The following is a 24,388-nucleotide window of genomic DNA, read 5'->3' on the forward strand; positions in this document are numbered from 1 at the left end:
TGTTTGGAGGTGAATTAGATACCTGGATTTCGAAGGCTACTGCTGGAAAGTCCACGTACCTCCCCTTTGCTGCTCCACCGGCTTACACTGGGCCTTCACTGCAGTCCTTTCAGACAGCGCGCTTTAAGGGTAAGGCAAGAGGTGCCTCAAATGCGGCACAAGGCTCCAGAGGTAATTCACGTAAATCTGCCACCACTGGGTCTCAGGACCAGAGCGTCAGCTCTGTCTCCTCAAAACCCTCCGCATGACGGTGTCCCTCCGCTCCAGGGGGATCTCAGGGTGGGAGCTCGTCTGAGATTCTTCAGCTCCATTTAGAACAGCTCCTGCCCAGGATGCCTGGGTAAAAGACCTGATCTCCCAGGGCTACAAACTGGAGTTCGAAAGTTCTCCGCCTCACAGGTTTTTCAAGTCTGGTTTACCAGCTTCAGAAACCATGTGCCTCACACGACGGAAGACCATTTAAAAGTTAGCTCAGACCCACCTTTTTGTGGTACCAAAACCGGACGGTTCAGTGAGGCCCATTTTGAACATCAAATCGTTAAACCCATTATCTGCAGGTTTTCCGGTTCAAAATGGAATCTCTGAGAGCAGTGATCTCAGGTCTGGAGAAGGGGGAATTCCTGGTCTCTCTAGACATAAAGGATGCTTACCTCCATATTACGATATGGCCGCCTCATCAGGCCTACCTCAGGTTTGCTCTGGTCGAGGAACGCAACCAGTTCCAGGCGCTACCCGTCGACCTATCCACGTCCCCAAGGGTCTTCACCAAAGTGATGGCGGAAATGATGTTACAACTCAGGATTCAGGGTGTGAACATTGTCCACTACCTTGACGATTTGCTGATCAAAGCAAGATCAGAGGAACTACTGCTGGACAGCATCTGCTGCACAACATCCCTGTTATCACACCACTGTTGGAGTCTGAATTTTCAAAAATTCCACCTGAGCCAATCCAGCATCTCCAGTTCCCCGGAAGGAGTTGGTTCAGGCAGTTCTGCACCAGGGCATACGTCTCTCACTGCAGGCCAGGATTTCTCTCCTGTGGTGGTTGCAACCCTCGAACCTCTTGGAGGGGCGGAGCTTCAGGATCCTGGATTGGTTTCTCTTGACCACGTACGTGAGCCTTCGGGGTTGGGGAGCTGTCACCCAAGGTTCAGGGCAGGTGGTCAAGCATTGAAGCCTGCCTTCCTATAAACATACTGGTGCAGGATTCTCATCTGCTCCAAGGTCAAGCCATTCAAGTTCAATCAGACAATGCCACAGCAGTGGCTTACGTCAATCGGCAAGGAGGGATGAAGAGCAGGGCCTGCATGTGGGAGGTATCCAAGATTCTCCTATGGGTCGAAAAGGAATGCAAGGGCGGTATCGACCATATTCATTCTAGGAGTAGACAACTGGGAGGCGGACTTCCTAAGTCGTCACGACCTACACCCAGGAGAGTGGGGTCTCCCACCCGCAGGTATTTTGACTGATAACAAATCGGTGGGGCTGTCCGCAGATCGATCTGATGGCCTCAACAACAAGCTTCAGTGCTATTGTTCCAGGACGAGGGACCCTCTGGCAGCGGCAGTGGATGCGCTGACAACACCATGGATTTACCGGCTGGTGTACCTGTTTCCTCCGATTCCGCTGCTTCCCGGGGTTCTAAAAAGAATCAGAAAGAGAGGGAGTTCAGGCAATTCTCATTGCCCCCAACTGGCCTTGAAGGGTTTGGTACGCGGATCTTCTGGTCAGGACAATATAAGGCCCCTGCCACTTCGTTTAACGGCATGGTGGTTGAGCGGAACCTTCTAGCTGAGAAGGTAATTCCAGGTAAGGTTATTGCCACCATGATTCAAGTCAGGATAGCTGTCTCATCAAAGCATTACCACCATATCTGGAAACAAAAAGTTACAAAATTTGGGTGGACTGCGCACAGAAATGTACTAACGTTACGGGGAGTGCTGCTAGTGTTAACAAGTTGGTCCTGCTTGTTAGAATAAATGGTGCAAGAGTAGAGATTTTTACACTGCGCTCACCCCCGGTTTCTAATTGTGCATGTGTATGCACTAGTGTAATAAATGGTGAAAAATGCTTGATTAAGTTTCAAAATGATATTTATTTTAAATACAATAGCTGATAGTCCAGAATTCATATGAATGCGTGAATGAGCTCTGTTTGGCTATACTAAGCCTTTTTGCTAATTGTGCAGGAGCACGCTTGCTTCTAGATATAATGAGATGAAGTCCATAAGCAGGATGATAAATGGATATATGAAAAAATGAAAATGGTGAAAAAGTCTATTTGTTATATTACAGGCCGCGGCGTCCCGCTGGTCTGTATGAAATGAGTGCACTTGTTTTAAAATGACATTCCGTCACTGGTGTTCAAACAGCAGCGGAGAGTGCGTGAGAAAGAAAGGGACTCCGGACTGGTCTACCCTCCCCCTGCTTCTGCCGCCGTCACTGTGATTGTGTTCGGTCACAGGTCGGAGGCTAGTCAGCCTGGGTTCGGTGCCTGTCTTGGGGGGGGGGATGCACGCACTGCGACCGCTCTCAGAGTGGTTCGTTGCCGCACTCCCTCCGCCTACAGAGACTCACCTTAGTTCTCCTCCGCTGCTGGTTGTGTCAGTGACAGGCTGTCTCCTCGATGCTTCTCCGTCGTCCGTGACCCGCAGACACTTCCTGGTCTATCTGGAAACAATACGTCTCCTGGTGTGAGGGCCAAAAATATCCACCTGCAGATTTCAACCTGGGGCACTTTTTGCGTTTCTTACAGGCTGGTGTGGATATGGGCATAAGGTTGGGCTCTATTAAGGTTCAGATCTCGGACTTTCAGAAGAAATTGGCTGTTTTGCCTGAGGTACAGACGTTCCTGCAGGGTGTCCTTAACATCCAGCCTCCTTTTGTACCACCCACGGCACCTTGGGATCTACACATGGTTCTGACCTTTCTACAGTCCTCTCTGATATCGGTAGAGGACAAGTACATTATGTAGAAGACGGTCATGCTCCTTGCCTTGGCTTCTGCAGCGCGTTTCAGAACTTGGCGCTCTGTCCTTTAGGAGTCCCTACCTGGTCTTTCATGAGGACAGAGCAGATCTCAGGACTCGACAACAGTTCCTGCCTAAGGTGTTTCTGCACTTCACCTAAATCAGCCTATTGTGGTCCCAGCGGCTTCAGCCATTTCCTCAATTCTTGAGTCCTTGGATGTGGTGCGAGCCCTGAGGATTTACGTCAAGAGGACTGCTGCTGTCCTAAAATCAGATTTCCTCTTTGTGCTGTATGATGCTCACAAAGAGGGACGTCATGCTTCAAAGCAGTCTATTGCCCTTTGGATTAGGCTTACTATTCAACTGGCCTACGCTTCGGCGGCCTTGCCTATTCCTCGGTTCTGTCATGGCCCACTCTACCAGGTCTGTGAGTACTTCCTGGGCAGCTGCCCGTGGTGTCTCGGCCTTGCAACTGTGCCGGGCTGCTACCTGGTCAGGGACAAACACGTTTGTCAGATTTTACAGGTTTGATACCCTGGCTACTGAGTATTTCCAGTTTGGACGTACAGTGCTGCAGGCGTCTCTGCATGTTCCCACCCGTTCTGGGAGCTTTGGGACGTTCCCATCGTACTAAGTGTTCCCAGTATCCTTTATGGATGATAGAGAAAACAGGATTTTAATTACCTACTGGTAAATCCTTTTCTCGTAGTCCATAAGGGATACTGGGCGCCCGCCTTTGTGCTTCGCCTTCCTTCAAGTTATTGCTCTTGTGTGAAGTTTGTTACACAGCTGCTGTTGTTTTCTGTTTTCACTAGCTGTTGCTAGTGTGTTTGTTCGTTAATCTCGCCACTAGTTTTCTTGTCATGTTTCCTCCTCTCAAGTATGTCCATCTTCTTCGGGCACAGTTTTCCTAGACTGAGCTATGAGGGAGGGCATAGAGGGGAGTAGCCAGCACACTCTATTGAAGAAATTTAAAGTGCACCGGCTCCTTTGGACCCCATCTATACCCCATCGTACTAAGTGTCCCCAGTATCCCTTATGGACTACGAGAAAAGGATTTACCGGTAGGTAATTAAAATCCTCTTTTCTGTCCCGCTATGTCTTGCTCTTTTTGTCTCTGTTTCTTTCCTGACCCTCAGTCGTCCCCCTCTCTCCTGCCCCTCAGTCTCTCTCTCTTTCTCTGTCTCTCTCTCCTTCCCACAGTCGCTCTCCTTCAGGGCCAGAGCCGGGTCCTATGCTGCCATGTGTCAGCCCCACACCCGAACCCATGATGTCACCCCTAGTGGACGGGCTGCCGACACTAAAAAGTAGAACTCTGCGTGGAGAATCCTATGGATCTCCAGCTCCTCTGTCTCTCGCTCTCTTCCGTGCCCCTCTGTATCCCCCACAGTACCTCATCATCTGTAGGTCTGCCTTCTTCCACTTGTGTCAACCACTGGAAGTGGCGTGTCCGCACTGTGCTTGACTCAGCAGTCAGAAATATTATATAGATTGTGGTATTAAATTTATTGTGCAACTAAGATTACAGTGGATCCGCATACATCCCACTGCTTTATATTGAATGTGTTTTACATCATTAGAATATAGTTTCTAAAGATGGTTAATTTCTTTTACTCAGTGGCTAAAAAACTGTAAATCGACATTTACCGGAGGCTCAAAAGATGGAGTCATCACCTGCCAACCTGGAGACTCGGAAGAGAAAGTAAGAAAACACATCATATACTTTATATGTCGGGAAAAGCACAAACTGAACTAATAATAGCAGACAATAATGTTCAGCATTTCAGTATTGTACCATGCAAAACTTGAAACCTGTTGCAATATATTTAATGGAAACATGCAATCCATTCTGTGATATATAATAATTGCATATAAAATACATATATTATATACGCAAACTGAGCACAACAAATGTGAGTGTGTCACCAGCCTCCTTTCACTTACACAACATTAACCTTGTTCTTTCTCTGAGTTCAGCTAGCACAGGAAGAATGAGTTCTTTTATTTTTAAAGACAGAATTTTTGATCTTTTAATCCTCCTCAACAGAATGACATGACAAAGGTTGCTCATTTACTGTACAGTGCTGTTATTGCAAGGCATTATAGAAACATGACTTGTTATATTGAACCTACTTCACTCGTTTGTACGTTAATGAAATTAGTTTCACCTGATTCTGTTTATGCAAAAGTCAGGATGTTCTTGACACAACAAGTTGCATCAGGTTCCGTCAAAATTGTACGTATGTCACACCTTCCAGTAACCATGGCATGGCAACTGCGGCCTCTGCTTGTCACCTTTATCACACCCCTGCTTCTCGAATCTCCTTTATTTCTCTATGTACATTGGGTTTGTTTTCTTCTTCTTTTTAAAAAAAAAAGTGTTTTCCAAATAATTAAGCTGATATGGCAGACACGGACATTTTTTCCTCCGTCTAAAAGAGAGAACAACTTCAAAACGTACAGTTAAGTAGCAGCACCACCAAATATACTGAAACGTTCCTATGAAACAGTGTATTTTGCACGTAATTTCTGTTGGTCGCTTAATTTAATGTGTATTTGCCAGATGGTAACGGTCTGTACTCACCTTCCTGTAAAAGTGAGCCTCTGTCTTACACCAGCAGCAAATCCATACCCTAGGAAAAACTGATGTGATTGGCCTGTTTCCCAATGATACATGGGAAGTTTAGGGCATGCATTTGGTATGTGACTTTCACTCCAACTGTTTTGTATAAGTGTTGCCACTCACTCTCCTAAGTGAATATTAAACTAATTTTATATGTATTACATTTAACAATTGACATTCCGTTTGGATTACTGTTTATATAGGGCAGAGTCTCACCTTAGAGAGAGCTATCATTCTTACTAACCGCCCTAACTCACTGGTTTTAGATACAAGGTGTCCTATGGTATTCACAGTTTTCTTGAGTCAAGTACAAATGGTTGTGTGTATGTACGTACGTACGTACGTACGTACGTACGTACGTACGTACGTACGTGTGTGTGTGTGTATATATCCCAATGCTTTCTTTAACTCAATTTTAACACTGACGTAATTATTTCTGATTTTAAGTAGTAATCCTAAAACAACAGGTAAATAAAAAACGGAAACCCCCCCCCCCACAACTAACAACATTCACATTATGTAGAAGTTAACCATAAATATATTTGTGACTTTTACATATAAATTTGTGAATATTATATTTACAGCTATTTTATGTAATGTAACTTGTATTTTATGCATAGAGGTACATGTGTAACAAGCACTCTAGCACATACGTGTATGTCCATTTATTAAACAGATTTCTTTCAAAAGTAAATAAGTAGCTCTGATTCCTAGGACAGCTTGCTCTTTGTCCTTAGGAAGTTACTATGAAGTTGACATTTAAAAAAAAAAAAAAAAGTAAGTACAGACCTTAAAATCTTCCAGATATATGAATACCTTTCTACATATAATTAAATGGGAATTTTTTTCTCTTTCATCCATGGGGACGCTGGAACTCTGGGGAGTGTGGTGATAGTGGGGCCGTGAACACTTTTTCATTTACCTGTGTGTGTGCCCCCCCCCCCCCCCCCCCCCCCATGCCCTCCATTTCTTGCCTAGGATTTCAAGAAGCTGTGTTTTCTCTGACGTCCTAGTGGATGCTGGGGACTCCGTCAGGACCATGGGGAATAGCGGCTCCGCAGGAGACAGGGCACAAAAGTAAAAGCTTTAGGATCAGGTGGTGTGCACTGGCTCCTCCCCCTATGACCCTCCTCCAAGCCTCAGTTAGATTTTTGTGCCCGGCCGAGAAGGGTGCAATCTAGGTGGCTCTCCTAAAGAGCTGCTTAGAGTAAAAGTTTTGTTAGGTTTTTTATTTTCAGTGAGTCCTGCTGGCAACAGGCTCACTGCATCGAGGGATTAGGGCGCGTTGGGAAACACCCCTTAGGGTGGATAAGGCGCTCACACGCTTATCAAAAACAAGTGGCGGTACCGTCTCCAGATAGGGCCGCCCTCAAGGAGCCAGCTGATAGGAGGCTGGAAAATATCCTAAAAAGTATATACACACATACTGGTGTTATACTGCGACCAGCGATCGCCTCAGCCTGGATGTGCAGCGCTGGGGTGGCTTGGTCGGATTCCCTGACTGAAAATATTGATACCCTTGACAGGGACAGTATTTTATTGACTATAGAGCATTTAAAGGATGCATTTCTATATATGCGAGATGCACAGAGGGATATTTGCACTCTGGCATCAAGAGTAAGTGCGATGTCCATATCTGCCAGAAGTTGTTTATGGACACGACAGTGGTCAGGTGATGCAGATTCCAAACGGCACATGGAAGTATTGCCGTATAAAGGAGAAAAAGACAACGTCTTTTCAGCCTCAGTCCTTTCGTCCCCATAAGGGCAAGCGGGCAAAAGGCCAGTCATATCTGCCATGGGATAGAGGAAAGGGAAGAAGACTGCAGCAGGCAGCCCATTCCCAGAAACAGAAGCCCTCCACCGCTTCTGCCAAGTCCTCAGCATGACGCTGGGGCCGTACAAGCGGACTCGGGTGCGGTGGGGGGGGGTCGTCTCAAGAGTTTCAGCACGCAGTGGGCTCACTCGCAAGTGGACCACTGGATCCTACAAGTAGTATCCCAGGGGTACAGATTGGAAATTCGAGACGTCTCCCCCTCGCAGGTTCCTGAAGTCTGCTTTACCAACGTCTCCCTCCGACAGGGAGGCAGTAGTGGAAAAAAATTCACAAGCTGTATTCCCAGCAGGTGATAATCACAGTACCCCTCCTACAACAAGGGAAGGGGTATTATTCCACACTATATTGTGGTACTGAAGCCAGACGGCTCGGTGAGACCTATTCTAAATCTGAAATAGTTGAACACTTACATACAAAGGTTCAAATCAAGATGGAGTCACTCAGAGCAGTGATAGCGAACCAGGAAGAAGGGGACTATATGGTGTCCCGGGACATCAGGGATGCTTACCTCCATGTCCCAATTTGCCCTTCTCACCAAGGGTACCTCAGGTTCGTGGTACAGAACTGTCACTATCAGTTTCAGACGCTGCCGGTTGGATTGTCCACGGCACCCCGGGTCCTTACCAAGGTAATGGCCGAAATGATGATTCTTCTTCAAAGAAAATGGACGATCTCCTGATAGGGGCAAGGTCCAGAGAACAGTTGGAGGTCGGAGTAGCACTGTCTCAAGTAGTTCTACGACAGCACGGGTGGATTCTAAATATTCCAAAACCGCAGCTGTTTCCGACGACACGTCTGCTGTTCCTAGGGATGATTCTGAACACAGTCCAGAAAAAGGTGTTTCTCCCGGAGAAGAAAGCCAGGGAGTTATCCGAGCTAGTCAGGAACCTCCTAAAACCAGGAAAAGTGTCAGTGCATCATTGCACAAGGGTCCTGGGAAAAATGGTGGCTTCTTACGAAGCGATTCCATTCGGTAGATTTCACGCAAGAACTTTTCAGTGGGATCTGCTGGAAAAATGGTCCGGATCGCATCTTCAGATGCATCAGCGGATAACCCTGTCTCCAAGGACAAGGGTGTTTCTTCTGCGGTGGCTGCAGAGTGCTCATCTACTAAAGGGCCGCAGATTCGGCATTCAGGACTGGGTCCTGGTGACCACGGATGCCAGCCTGAGAGGCTGGGGAGCAGTCACACAGGGGGGAAAAAAAAAAAAAATTTCCAGGGAGTGTGATCAAGTCTGGAGACTTCTCTCCACATAAATATACTGGAGCTAAGGGCAATTTACAATGTTCTAAGCTTAGCAAGACCTCTGCTTCAAGGTCAGCCGTTATTGATCCAGTGGGACAACATCACGGCAGTCGCCCACGTAAACAGACAGGGCGGCACAAGAAGCAGGAGGGCAATGGCAGAAACTGCAAGGATTCTTCGCTGGGCGAAAAATCATGTGATAGCACTGTCAGCAGTGTTCATTCCGGGAGTGGACAACTGGGAAGCAGACTTCCTCAGCAGGCACGACCTCCACCCGGGAGAGTGGGGACTTCATCGGGAAGTATTCCACATGATTGTGAACCGTTGGGAAAGACCAAAGGTGGACATGATGGCGTCCCGCCTGAACAAAAAACTGGACAGGTATTGCGCCAGGTCAAGAGACCCTCAAGCAATATCTGTGGACGTTCTGGTAACACCGTGGGTGTACCAGTCGGTGTATGTGTTACCTCCTCTGCTTCTCATAACCAAGGTACTGAGAATTATAAGACGTAGAGGAGTAAGAACTATACTCGTGGCTCCGGATTGGCCAAGAAGGACGTGGCACCCGGAACTTCAAGAAATGCTCACAGAGGACTCATGGCCTCTGCCGCTAAGAAGGGACTTGCTTCAGCAAGTACCAGGTCTGTTCCAAGACTTACCGCGGCTGCGTTTGACGGCATGGCGGTGGAACGCCAGATCCTAAGGGAAAAAGGCATTCCGGAAGAGGTCATTCCTACCCTGGTCAAAACCAGGAAGGAGGTGACCGCAAAACATTATCACCACATGTGGCGAAAATATGTTGCGTGGTGTGAGGCCAGGAAGGCCCCACGAAGAAATTTCAACTCGGTCGATTCCTGCATTTCCTGCAAACAGGAGTGTCTATGGGCCTCAAATTGGGGTCCATTAAGGTTCAAATTTCGGCCCTGTCAATTTTCTTCCAGAAAGAATTGGCTTCAGTTCCTGAAGTCCAGAAGTTTGTCAAGGGAGTATTGCATATACAACCCCCTTTTTGTGCCTCCAGTGGCACTGTGGGATCTCAACGTAGTTCTGGGATTCCTCAAATCACATTTTAAACCGCTCAAATCTGTGGATTTGAAATATCTCACATGAAAAGTGACCATGCTGTTGGCCCTGGCCTCGGCCAGGCGAGTGTCAGAATTGGCGGCTTTGTCTCACAAAAGCCATATCTGATTGTCCATTCGGACAGGGCAGAGCTGCGGACTCGTCCCCAGTTTCTTCCTAAGGTGGTGTCAGCGTTTCACCTGAATCAGCTTATTGTGGTACCTGCGGCTACTAGGGACTTGGAGGACTCCAAGTTGCTAGATGTTGTCAGGGCCCTGAAAATATAGGTTTCCAGGACGGCTGGAGTCAGGAAAACTGACTCGCTGTTATCCTGTATGCACCCAACAAACTGGGTGCTCTTGCTTCTAAGCAGACGATTGCTCGTTGGATTTGTAGCACATTTCAACTTGCACATTCTGTGGCAGGCCTGCCACAGCCTAAATCTGTCAAGGCCCATTCCACAAGGAAGGTGGGCTCATCCTGGGCGGCTTCCCGAGGGGTCTCGGCATTACAACTCTGCCGAGCAGCTACGTGGTCGGGGGAGAACACGTTTGTAAAATTCTACAAATTTGATACCCTGGCTAAAGAGGACCTGGAGTTCTCTCATACGGTGCTGCAGAGTCATCCGCACTCTCCCGCCCGTTTGGGAGCTTTGGTATAATCCCCATGGTCCTGACGGAGTCCCCAGCATCCACTAGGACGTCAGAGAAAATAAGATTTTACTTACCGATAAATCTATTTCTCGTAGTCCGTAGTGGATGCTGGGCGCCCATCCCAAGTGCGGATTGTCTGCAATACTTGTACATAGTTATTGTTACAAAAAATCGGGTTATTATTGTTGTGAGCCATCTTTTCAGAGGCTCCGCTGTTATCATGCTGTTAACTGGGTTCAGATCACAGGTTGTACAGTGTGATTGGTGTGGCTGGTATGAGTCTTACCCGGGATTCAAAATCCTTCCTTATTGTGTACGCTCGTCCGGGCACAGTATCCTAACTGAGGCTTGGAGGAGGGTCATAGGGGGAGGAGCCAGTGCACACCACCTGATCCTAAAGCTTTTACTTTTGTGCCCTGTCTCCTGCGGAGCCGCTATTCCCCATGGTCCTGACGGAGTCCCCAGCATCCACTACGGACTACGAGAAATAGATTTATCGGTAAGTAAAATCTTATTTTTTCAAACAACTTCATCAGTATCCTCAGCCACGACTGGGTATGTCAGTGCAGCGATTGGTACCTCCTCCTGTGGTCAACCCATTCCCAGTTTGGCAGGAATTCTGGGGTAAAATCGGTTGTTGCTTTCAATTGTGACTGGGTTCCTCATGTCTACAGCATAGCTGAGTTTGGACCGACACCAAACATGTACTGGAGGCATAGCAACAGTTTATATTGTCCCCACTCCTTCTGGAGCAGGTTCAGTCCTTGTTGTTGGGACTGACGCAGGAGAAGTAGAACAGGCTTACCAAGTGCCCTGTGCGGAGACTCTATCTGTCTTGGCATGTGGAGACTAAAAGGGAAGTCCTTTGGACAGGAGTTATCCCTAAACTCTGGCCCAATCACGGTGTTATCTACTCAGCATCTTCTTTGTAATGAGGCTTCCTAATTAGGCAATCCCACCAGTACAGGCACAACAGCCATCTTTTGGGAGCAAACTGGCAGGCTGCCCACCTCGGAAGGTAGGAGAAAGTCTGCGTCTCTTCCAGGACCAGTGGTTCAATAATACCAAAGATGCTGGAGTTACAGTAATCATAAGTCGGGGATACAAAATGATGTCCTGAAGTCCAGATGATTTTATATTATTTGCCTTCGAGAGGACAAAACATTTGCCATGTTTTCCAGATGGTTGCTTTCCACCCTTTCTTTACCTGAAATGAGTAATCATTCAGTTGCGGGTGGTGAGGTTCAAGTTGATATTCTGACCCACATCAACAATGTGGGTCAGAATGAGTTCACGGTGTTCATAGATTTCATGAACACATACATGCTTGTTCCAATGAGGGAGAGACACAAGTGCCTCAGAAGATTTGCCTGAATTTTCAAAAAGGCCATGGCTGCCCTTCTCAGATCCAAGCGTGTGACAGTTATCACATATTGATATGCTGATCAAGGTGATCTCATCAGCCTTCCTGTAGACTCATGTTCCTGGACATGACCCAAACTTTAGAATCTTTCTGTTGGATCAACAATTGTCAGCAATAGAACTTGACGCCTTTCCAACAGATAATCTTCTTGGGACTTTTGTTCAGCAGCATAAGGTGTTCTTACCGGAGGACAAAGACCTCTCTTGGTAGGAACTTGTGAAGTCCATGTTAGCTTTCAAATAAAGGTCTTTTTACCTCTGCTTGAAAGTCTTAAGGTGCCAGATCAAGCAAATTCTCACCATCACTCACCAAAGGTTGGCCTAATGCTCTGCTGGTTATGAAGAAGTGATAACGTCATCAGGGATCACATGTTTATCATCTGGAGGATTGTGACAACGTGGCTTTTGGAACTGGGTAGCAGCCATTCTCTAGTGCTAATTGTGATGTCTTTGTATTTTGGAAGAGGAAGAATTCATTATAAATGTGCTGGATCTTTTAGCAGTTTTCATAATTCTAATGAAGTGATGCCTGTTCTTGCGAGAAAGAGCCTTCAAAATCCAGTCAATCCAAGTCACGGTAATGGCTTATTGGTAAGGGAACTCAGAGAGTCCATGAGAGAGAATAGCAGAATCTTGAGATGGCCGGAGTAAACATTTCTAACCATTGCTGCAGTTTCCATGTCATATGTAGAACAGTGGGAAGAAGATTTCCTCAGCAGAGATGCACTTTACACCAGATCAGATATGCTATATCTATTCTCACCAGAGTTTACCATGGCTGGCTGTAATGGGCATAGCTGTTGAAGCCATGGTTCTTCAAACCCAAGGTTTTTCTGACAATGTGGTTCAGGCCATGCTAGGAAGCCGGTTTTGCCCAAGAATTCTCCAGGGTTTGGAAGATCTCCATATCCTGGTCAATAATTTTGCATCCAAAGATGCCAATTCTGAACAGAAGATGTTGCGCTCTATTACCCTCTTCTAGGGAGAACTTTGGGACATCTCCAATAGTCGGGTACCCTATGGATGAAAAAGAAAATGGGACCTTTGTATTTATTTTAGATCATTTTCACTAAGCCCAATGGGGAACACTGGACACCCCTTCCTCCTGATCCTCCTGTATGCTCTTTGTTTATGTTTCTGTGCTTGTTTATTTTAGTAAATGTATACCTGTAATCCTTGTTAGGATTATTATTCTCTTTAGAGAACTTGTTCTCTCTTCTCCTTCTTGATCTGTCCTTTAGGGATTTGTTAGAAAATTACTGAAGTCGCAGGCATCCAATGGGGGTATAGAGGGGGAGGAGCTTGAGTTTTTGGAGGTAAATTTGAAAATGCCCAAGCTCTTGTCACCGCACTCCATACCACAGAGTTCCAGTATCCCCCATTGGACTCAGAGAAAAGGATTTATTGTAAGTACAAAAATACCATTTCTACAGGAACGCCCCTTTAAATAATACTGTAATCAGCTTTAAAATGTTAGTTTTGTTTTTTTTCCTCACTCTTCAAACTAGATTAGTAATAAAAATTCATATTTGAGACCCAAATGGCTTTTGAAAAATGGAGATAAAATTTGGCAGGCTAACAGAGGTGATTGAAGTTCAGGGACAGTGTGAAGCAAGAATTGCAGATATTTATATTACTTAAAGAGCAGAATGAATCTGAGAAAGAAGCAAAGATAATAACTAAAAATAGCATTAAATATTCTTATGTTCGTAGACATGGTATTTACCAAGAAATACAACCATTTAATGCCTTAAATCAGTGGTTCTCAAACTATGCCGTAGCACCCTGGGGTGCATCAGGGCACTTGTAGTGGTGCCTTGGATTGGTGGTCCAGGACCAATTCAGATTTTTTTATGGTCAATATAATAGGCAAAACCAGTGAACAAACAGAAGCAAATACTTTCCCTCACCACACAATTGAACCTAAGGATGACATATAAACACAATTTACTTAATTTTATATTTATTTTAAAATTTCTGAATAAGAAACTTTTGGCCTAGGAGTGCCGTAAAAAAGAAAAATTTATACTCTAGGGTGCCATGATTAAAATAAGTTTGGGAACAACTGCCTTAAACGATTTATATGGAATGGTTATTTTCATTATCTATTATTAAAGTAAAATAAAATAATGCGCACCACAACCACCAATTATAATGACCGTTTTATTTTATTATAATCTAAAATGAGGCAGATATTTTAACAGTTTCAGTTTAAAATACCTGAAGCACAAAAACTCCCACAGATCAGGGGAAGTTTTGGTACCACTTTTTATCACCAGAACCCGGTACGAGTGCTTAGCTCACTGATGTTCCTGTCACTATTTCCCTTTTTTTGTTTTTAGCTGCCCCGCATGCTTTAGGTATAATATCTTTTCAACACCTCCCGGAGGTTGAAAATAACAGCTAGCACTGCTTATTGTGATGCTGTACAAACCTCTGTCCTTTATATTGCATGCATTGACTTGATGCTGTCCTTTCTTCTCCTGTTCTCTCTCACCATGCTCTCTGACTAGCAATTGGAATCTCTTGCAGTAAGTCTACTCTATTCTATATCCTATACCAGACCGTAACATTACCACCGGTGGACTCAAAGTTTATACTAATGTGCAAAGTTCAAACTAATTTCTTCTTTTACCTTTGTTCAATTAATTTGTCACAGTAAATGTGTGTTTTAAGTACAAGGGCCAAACATATATCAGTCCCTACTATATTTTGTTTCTAGTGTTTGCTACTGAAAACCCGAATAGAATGTGATAATTGCTTGTTCCAAACAACAACAACAAAAATCATCTGTATTGTTTTTAGAGATGAGCGGATTCGGTTTTACTCGGTTCTCAAAACCGAATCTTATTGGCTATCCAAAACACGTGACATCCGTGAGCCAATTAGATGCCGTTTTGAGAACCGAGTAAAACCGAACCCGCTCATCTCTAAAATTTGTTTTCAGTTACCAGCTGCAGTAACCCTTTTCTAATCCAGTATCATCAGGAGCCTGAACACTAGGGAAGCCAGAGCATGTGCAACTGTCACAACCAGGCCATAATCTTTAGGTGATTGTATTAGATCTCAAGTTAGGGGTCTATTTGCTAAGCCTTGGATGAAGATAAAGTTCTAGCTAATCAGCTCCTTACTGCCATGTTACAGGCTGGGTTTGAAAAATGTCAGGAGCTGGTTGGCTGGTACTTTATTTCCATCCACTTTATCTGCGTCCAAGGCCTAGCAAATAGACCCGTCAATGTCTAACTGCAGAACAGTAATAAGACCTTACTAGCATACGTATAGACACTTAAAACAACTATTAGACTTAGGGGTCTATGTACTAAGCCTTGGATGGAGATAAAGTCACTGGAGATAAAGTACCAGCCAATCGGCTCCTAACTGCTATGCCACAGGCTGTGTTTGAAAAATGACAGGAGCCGATTGGCTGGTACTTTATCTCCAGCGACTTTATCTCCATCCAAGGCTTAGTAGATAGACCCCCTAGGTGGGTATAAAGCAGAAAGAAAGAAACCTAGAAACATTAGACATGTTCATCTCCACTCAGCAAAGGCAAGTCTTGTTTTTAGTGGCATTTAATATGTTGGCATTAGCCAGGCCCTGGTACTAGAGTGGGCATGGGCACATCCCATTGTGAATTTCTGAATACAGAGACCCTCTTTGAAGAAGCGTATATGACAAGAGTGGCAGGTAAAGGGAAGGACCGGAGCAGCTTGGGATACCTAAACTTTAACTGGTTGGTCCTTACCACCACCTACACCCCATTGTCTCCCCTGTGGAGCCCTATGGAACCCGAAGAAGAAATAAAACTATAGGGTTATCCTCTGTGTAGATTTGGTTTACTTACCTCTGTTTAGTTACATCTGGGTCACTGCAGCATCCAAAAGTCTCCACTGCACAAGTCTTGCCGAACTAAGCAGAGTTGTCAGTGCCCCGCCCCTTTGTGCTTCACAGTGCAGGCAAATGGTGTCTGATCTGAATGAGGGACATTAATAAAAGCTGTACCTGTTTGGTGGAACTAGTGTGTACCAGTAAAGGGTTGTCCCATTGACACAGGACAGTAGCATAGGATTCAGCACCAAACTGTGCATCACATAGAAGTAAAACATCCGATTTATGTTTATGTGGAGTATACAGGAAGGTGGTCTTCAATTAGAAATTCAGTTCTTAGAGGAAAAATCTAATTTCCACATTTAATTGTAAGCAAATATAACTGCTGTGTTTATATGCCTACCACACAAGTATGTGTGGAGACTATGGTGGTCATTCCGAGTTGATCGCTAGCTGCATTCGTTCGCTGTGCAGCGATGAGGCAAAAAAAAGGCACTTCTGCGCATGCAGTGCAATGTACTATTACAACGAAAGATGTAGTTTCACACATGGTATAGCGAAGCATTTCAGTCGCACTGCTGGCCGTAGAGTGATTGACATGAAGTGGGCGTTTCTGGGTGTCAACTGACCGTTTTCAGGGAGTGTTCGAAAAAACGCAGGCGTGCCAGGAAAAACGCAGGCGTGCCAGGAAAAACGCAGGCGTGGCTGGGCGAACGCAGGGCGTGTTTGGGACGTCAAAACAGGAACTGAACAGTCTGAAGTCATCGCAAGCGCTGAGTAGGTATTGAGCTACTCTAAAACTGCACAAAAAAATTGTCGCCTCTCTGCGATCCTTTCGTTCGCCCTTCTGCTAAGCTAAAATACGCTCCCAGTGGGAGGCGGCATAGCGCTTGCACGGCTGCTAAAAACTGCTAGCGAGCGAACAACTCGGAATGACCACCTATGCTCATTTAATATGGAAAAGGAGCTGTTTGATATTAGTTTAAGGCCCAGATTTATCAAGCCTTGAATAGTGATAAATTGCACGGTGATAACGTATCAGCCAATCCGCTCCTAACTGGCTGTGTTTGAAAAATGACAGTTATGAGCTGGTTGGTTGGTACTTGATCACCGTGCAATATATCACTTTTCAAGGCTTGATAAATCTGGGCCATACATTGTCTTATAGACACTCCACAGGCTTGATCAAAAATGAATTTCTATTACTGGCATCACCCAGAGTTTCAGGGGATCAGAAGGCTGTATATAATGGTACACAGTACACTCAGTAATACTGGTATAGTGCCATTTAATGGGCTTTAGATTTACTTGCCATCAATTATAAGACCTTAATAGGCATAGTACTTTTGAAGTCTGGAGCCTGTTTATTTTATTTTTTTCATGTTTGTTTCAACACAACAGAATGCTTCCAGTATTACAGATAAACGTGGCTTCATAACTGTGGAGAAACGGAACGTGTAGCCAGCAAACCAGCAGGAATTTGCCTACTCCCAAATTCTTCTTCCCACTATCTTATCTGTGTCTGTGCTTCCAGAAAGAAGCCTGACATAATATCCTTTGAGAAGAACCAGACACTACACACGGCTGAAACCTTGCACAAGCCGAACTTGATGTTTAGTTCTAGTTCTACAAATGTGTGGCTAAAGCTGACCGATCTGGCGTAGGACGAATGGCTTCTAGTGCAGATGGCTGCACACACACAGTGCTCGTCTGCTGGCTGGATGTACAAGCGTTAGGATTGCCAATATGTGCAATTCATTTTTCTGACACTGCATTGTTTATTAACACATTTCTTCAATTAATAAAACCCTTCCTAAATTGAAAGAAGAAGCACCACCTAGATGGCTTTAGAAGTAAATCTTAATGCAGTAGAATAGTGTATACTGTTTATACAGTTTCTTACTGACATCTGAATAGGATACTCCATTTTTACTGATTGTCAGTAAATATATTCACTGTAGCAAACCTAAGACCTGGCCCGGCAACTATATCTTTTTGGTCTAATGTGTTTCATGCTTGTATAGGGGCCACGCAGTGCTATCGAGCTAGTTGCCTATATTAGGGTGCGCCTGGCTTTGCAGAATAGGTAGGTAGTAAGCATACACAATTGGGTACCCACATTACATAACGTACAGCTTTTATTTGTATTATTCTTAAATTCTCAAAGGGTTTGGAAGCCAATGTTAATTTGATGAATTGGTCTGTACAGATTGAGTCTCCCATAACCCGAAAACCCGATATCCACAACATTTAGAAACCAAAAGATTTTTTGAGCGCAACTGAGAGAGTGACACCTTTTGCTTCAGGCTGGGTATATATGAATGATGATTTTTGCACCTGTGATGGGGGTGATTGAAGTGAAGGCGTGTTATAATGAGCACAAATCTCCTTTGTGTACACTGCTAAACATGGGACATAATACACGTGTTTATCCTGATAAATGTTTCTTCTCATTCATTGCAGCAATTGGAACTCTGTCAAAGGTTGTATAAGCTTCACTTCCAGCTGCTGCTGCTTTTTCAGTCTTATTGTAAGCTAATTGGACAAGTCCATGAAGTCAGTTCCATGCCAGAGGTATGTGGCAGACAGATATGTACATTATGTCATGCACTGTCCTGGAGGTAGAATGGTATAGAGGGCATTACACCACGAATACACGCCATGGTTGTACTACGTATACCAGTGATTCAGGACTCTGCTGGGCAGGCCAAAGCATTTCTGTCCCCATCTGTTATACTTTTACTTACATCTTTGTTACTGTTACAGAGAAAATTGATATTATACCTTACATGTTATGAAACAAAACCAAACAGAACATGAACAAGTTGCGCACGTGAGACCGTCAGTAAATCAGCTGCTAAAGCGTAATACGTATTCCAAAACAATAAAGTCATGGAAATTATTTATTGCCGAGGTATTTTATATTGCAGAACTAGTGGTTCGTCCGTTTCCTATCTAGGAAATTAGAACAGCGGCATGCAAAGTATGCGTGGTATTCCGTCGCTCCAACCTTCCTCAGGAATCAAAGGCTGGAGGCAGTTAGAGGATAACCCCCTCCCGATCTAAATACTTAGCTGTGGATGAAAGTAGAAAAGAGATACAAAATAAGACAATGTTACATAACTGGCCTTCCTCCGAAAAACTTTTAATACATGTTGGATTTCGTACACCTGTAAGAAGCAAAATAGAACTGATAAAATTGTGTGTATGTATGTATGTATGTATATATATATATATATATATATATATATATATATATATATATATATAAAATATAAAAATATAATGCGGCGGAAGGGGGGGGTCAAGGGGGCAGCTTGACCCCCTACCAAACATGATGCTGGTGTGGGGGAGCGCTTCCTTCCGCAGCTTCCTGAAGCAGCTTCAACTTTAAAAGCAGTGTGCTGCCGCAGGCAGAGTGCGGTGCCCCTTCTGTACTAGCCGGCTGTCTCTTCAGTGGTGACGTACTACTGGGAGGAGGCGTGGCTGTGGACCCGGTATACGACGCCTACTCCCAGTAATGCATCACCAGTGAAGAGACAGCTGGGTAGTACAGAAGGTTCACCCCACCCTGCCTGTGGCAGCACACTACTTTAGAAGCCACCCACGGGGATACAGAGGTAAGTGCTCCCCCGCACTGATAGGAGGGGGTTGAATTCGAAGGAGTGGAGACCGGCACCACGGGGGAAGGGGGGGGTTTGAACGAGAGGCGCCAAAGTGAAATTCAAACTTGGCCACAGTACTGTAGTTGATGGTCAATCACTTCCACCATTTAACAAATTATTATAATGTAACTTGATCATTTGACGTCCTAATTACTGAAATTCTAACAGTATGTAGGTACTTAATGATTAAATTTTTGTCACCCGACAGTTGCTTAACATGTCAAGAGAACTAAATGAGCTGAAGAAGAACTTGAAGGATGCAAGTTTGTACATTGCTGCAGAGTCTCTTAGTGCGGATTCAGCATCATATGAGCCAACTTTCAGTTCTACGGAGTTCGCCATTCAGTTTATGCTGGAGTGCTTGAAGAACAACGAGCTGGGGAAGGCAATACGACAAATACGCCAATGCAGGTGAATAACAGCCATAGGGATTTTGCTTTCGCCCCATATAATTAAACTACCTGTACCATCTTCAGGGTACAAATACAGTATTTAATGATAATTAAGTAGGATGCATGGTTCATAAGCATAAGATGTTCAATACAAATGTTGATGGTTGCCACACAAGTTCCTACATATCTCAGGACAGAAGTTTATCAATCAAGTGTTACCTCCTTGTGATGTCCAAGCAGGTTACCAGCAAGTAGTGTCCAGGTGTTTGAATGTGAAGGGAAGCCAAAAAGTAAAGTACTTTTATAGTAGTTGAGATTTCCGATAGACTGTTATTCCTCATGTTTAACATCTGTATAACTCTTAATAATGCTTTAAATCTAATAATACTTAGATAATAAAAAACACATTGAATAAGAAAAATAAAAAACAGCAGCCCCTACCTGCAACAGCCCATACACTAATCAATATATAGTGGTACAGACGTGGCTAGCAATAAATTCCACTGCAAACATTGCCAGAGTAGCATCTCATTTACTTAAAAGCCATGCCTTAAAATAGACTAGAATTTGCAGATTGTCATTGATGCCAATTTACCCATAATAATAATTCCGAAAACAATTTTGCTCTAATAAAATGTGCCAGGTGCAATAGTATTTTATCTGTACCTGAGAAGAGAAGATCAGTCACAACACCGTCCCTCAATGCCAGCTGTAGAAAGAGCTAGTAATAATTCCTGTATAACTCTTAATAATACTTTAAATGTAATAACACTTTAAAAAAAAAAAAATACTTTGAGTAAGAAAACACAGCAGTCCATACCCGCTGCAGCCCATAAACCTAATACCCTAACCCAACCGTAACGCCAAACCTCTCCCTAACCATAAACCCCTACACCTAATAACTTAACCCAAACTTCTAAACCAATCCTAATACCCTATCCCAATCCCCTAAACTAATCCTAATACCCTAACCCAATCCCCTAAACTAATACCCTGACCTTAAAGGGCAGACAATTTTTGGGTCAAATGGTTCTTATCTGCGGTCAGTTTCTATATTTCTATGTAAAGTGATAACCCTCAGACCCACCAGTATAAATTAAAAAAAAATAGGACATAGGGCCGAATTCAATTAGCAGCAAAAAGCCGCTTTCGCCGTAAAAAACCTGATTTTACCATGAATGATGAAAAGTGCCTATTCAATTGTTGGCGAAAATGTATTCGCGGTAATTTTGCCACAAATTTCAATTCACCACCTCTGAGTAGATGAAAAGTTGGTAAAATCCCTATTTTAAGTTAAAAATGTCGGGATTTGGTACAAAATCCCTGGGACACCCCCCTGAATGACTAATTCGGCAGTTTGAAGCTTTTAATTATTTTGATTTGGCCAATGTCATTTTTGTGGTGAGAAATTATTGGGGTGCTTTATGAGTGGGACAAGTGTTTTAAGACTTGCAGGTGGGAGTAATCTGTTTGTTTTTACTTTTTTTTTTGTTTTTTGTTTTTAAAGTCCCCTAAAATGACCCAAATATATACTCAATACCCATTGTTATATACCCCAAATTTAATTGTAGCACTTATTTTGTTGAAAAAGAATTGCTTTCTATAATTTTTTACGTTTTTTTAAAAAAAATTATATAACAGCCATTCGCCCCAATTAAGTACCAGAAATACTTTTTATCATTACCAATAATAAACGTTTATACTGTTATCCGATGTTCGCCTAGCTTTTTGGAGGTACAGGCAGATTTACTCATTTGTCACTTTTCACTTTCGACAACAATTTTCATGGCAATCCCGTTTTCGCGAATTTGCATTTGAATATGCGAATCAGGAGCCCACATACCCGCGAAAAGCCCATTTTCGTGGCAAAAAGCCACGAAAGCCGCAGAAACGGTGATCACGGTAAATTACAAAGATTTTGTGGCTCGTTGAATTTGGCACATAGTTTGGAGATCTAGGTTTTGAATTATGCAATTGCCATATGTTTTTTTTTTTTTTTACAGACTACATTTAATACACACACACACACACACACACACACACACACACACACACACACACACACACACACACACACACACACACATTCTCACAATCATTGGTTTCACATTTATATTGTATAACAGTACCAGGAAGATGCAATATTTTCACAGATCATTTTTATGCATTTATTTCTCTTACCAATTACAATTTCTGTCCATTTTTGCTAACAGGTATACAGATAGGATAGTCTGATTGCTGACATAAGTGTCTGTACTGAATGCTTGCTCTTAGCACCAATAATTCAGGTTTATAATTGGCGTGTAACACTGTTATCGCAAAACATTTATTTGAAAACAATAGTGACACTTCAACGATTCTTAGTACATAGGCACCTTAGTACTGTAAATATATGCTGTATATGAATCCGTGAGAAACAGGCTCACTACTTTTCCTCTAAATATTCCTTCTATATCTCTCTGCATATCAGAAAACTATGGCCCAATGACATATTTGGGAGCAGCGCAGATGATGAAGTGCAAACACTACTGAACATTTATTTCCGACACCAAACTCTTGGACAGAGTGGCACCTATGCTCTGGTAGGCTCCAATCAGAACCTCACTGACATCTGCACCAAACTTATGGACCTCAACATGGAGATTCGAGACATGATTCGCCGTGCTCAGAACTACCGTGTTGTCTCTACTTACCTCCCCGACTCCAATGTATCCGGCACTAATCTCTGACAAGATGTCTCTGTCTGTGTCCTTTACCCCGCTGGAACAGCTAGCTTAACAGACTGAGATCGCGAAGCGTATACTCCATGTTCGGAAGACTCAGTCACACACTGTTATCATTCCTGCTAACCTTGGACCCTTCCTTTAAGCAAAGCAAGCAGGTGGACGCATCTGTAGCAATAGTGTAAGAGACTAAGTCCTCGCCTTTGTTCTGTTGCTGAAAACAGCTGTTGTTTCACAGAACTGTTTTTCTGACTACTTAAGTGACTTCCATCGTGTACCAAAGCCTACTATTCTGAATCATACTTCCTTTGTAGAAACCTTAATCTTAGGATGGCAAAAGTGCAATGTTTCCTTCACAAAAGAGTATATATAAATATATATAAATATAGTATATTTTTTGTTGCTATTAATATACTTTTAAAATACTTTTTAATTTCTGTCGATAAACAGTCAACAGGCGGAATGAGGCTGGCCGCAGATACCGGTATGACTGGTCAATAGCAGAGAGCCTGTATATGTGTGTATATATATATATATATATATATATATATATATATATATATAGGCTGATTGTAAAGAAGCTGTAATTATCCTGTACACTGTAATTATGAGGATTACTGTATTTCACGCTGCTATGACTGACATTTCCTAGAGACGCAAGGCTTCTGTGGCCTTGGTACGTGATCATAGCTGGGAACTGTACCATAATGCCCTGATTGCTTTAGGTCATTTTCTATGGAATCTGGCTGCTTTTTATGAATAGTTGCTTTCTCGGACTCTTTATACTATGGAAAAGAAAGCTGATATGACTTAACTGCCATGCTGAAAGTGGAAGTTTAAAGAATGACTACATCTTTTTCATGTGTCACGCATGCATATATTTTGTTTTTATTTAATGTATATTGGGACAGCGATAAGTCTGAATTATTTAAGTGGAGCAGCCTTATGATTTATTATATGCATAGTCTATAAACATGTCTGGGTATGTATGTGTGTGTATATAATATACACAAACACACAAGTACTTATTTCCCTCACACTTGTTGCTGTTCTCGAGTGAGAGTTGAATGGCATGACGTTCCTTTGTACATCTGAGGCATTTACATTAACGCATTATCTATGTAACTTATTCACTTTGTACATAATACTTACAGTTTTGTGATGTAATGAAGACTATTTTTGTTGAGTATCTTCACTGAAATGACGTGATAAATTTGTTCTGTCACTACACTGATGTCACAGTATATTTTATTTATTTTAACAGGTGATATTCATTCATGACAACCATATTGCGAATAGGCCTTTATATTTTTTCATTCATATTAAAATGATCACTTTTTTTTTTTTTTAAACTGTTTTTATTGTTGAAGCAAAATGTGTAATACGTACAATTACATGATTGGGTATAACACATGTCATAAAGATAAACAATTAAAGTTACATTCAGAATGCAATCGATTCATACACTGAAGAACAATATCTATCACAGTAGAAAGATAGTACCAATTAAACAAAAAAATAAATATAGAAATTAATAGTGCCTGTACCGGTTCCCTGCCATCCCTGTCACTTCTTCCAGGGCCTGATGAAAACAAATCTAAACTACAGCATAATTGGAAGATCCCCTGCAATTATTCTAGTCATATACCATTCCGTATTGGACAACGAGTCATGAATCTGTAATCTAACAGTCACAGAAAGGGTAGCAATATAAGTTTCATATACCTCAAAAAAATCTTTGTACTTTATTATCTTTCTCCATCAAAACTCCTATGTATTCCATTCGAAATAAATAAAACAATTTGGCTTTAAATAATGACAGCGGGGGCGATTCCCTAGCAATCCACATCTGTAGAATAGCCTTCCTGGCTGCTATACTGACTGCAAGCAGCAATTTCTTACAACCTTTGGAAAGAGTAAACAGAAAGTATTTCCCTCCTACAGGAAAAAGTAGTTGGGAAAGAAAAAG

General features: G+C 43.1%; 1 protein-coding gene across 9 annotated transcripts in view; it reads left to right on the top strand.

The window, feature by feature from the left end:
* FRY (FRY microtubule binding protein) overlaps positions 1-23,649 on the top strand; it is a 761,330-nt gene extending 737,681 nt beyond the window's left edge. For 5 of the 9 annotated variants that reach the window (XM_063951775.1, XM_063951776.1, XM_063951769.1 and 2 more), the window contains 6 exons: positions 4,588-4,671; positions 13,053-13,217; positions 14,325-14,342; positions 18,103-18,213; positions 19,513-19,715; positions 22,167-23,649. In XM_063951775.1, the coding sequence (XP_063807845.1) occupies positions 4,588-4,671; positions 13,053-13,217; positions 14,325-14,342; positions 18,103-18,213; positions 19,513-19,715; positions 22,167-22,425 (840 nt within the window). In that variant the 3' untranslated portion in view covers positions 22,426-23,649. The remainder of the gene's footprint in view (positions 1-4,587; positions 4,672-13,052; positions 13,218-14,324; positions 14,343-18,102; positions 18,214-19,512; positions 19,716-22,166) is intronic. The other 4 variants (XM_063951774.1, XM_063951777.1, XM_063951770.1 and 1 more) reach the window with 3 other exon arrangements.
* Positions 23,650-24,388: the final 739 nt, after the last annotated feature.

The sequence above is a fragment of the Pseudophryne corroboree genome, chromosome 2 (genome assembly GCF_028390025.1).
Source record: "Pseudophryne corroboree isolate aPseCor3 chromosome 2, aPseCor3.hap2, whole genome shotgun sequence".
Classification (NCBI taxonomy): Eukaryota; Metazoa; Chordata; class Amphibia; order Anura; family Myobatrachidae; genus Pseudophryne; species Pseudophryne corroboree.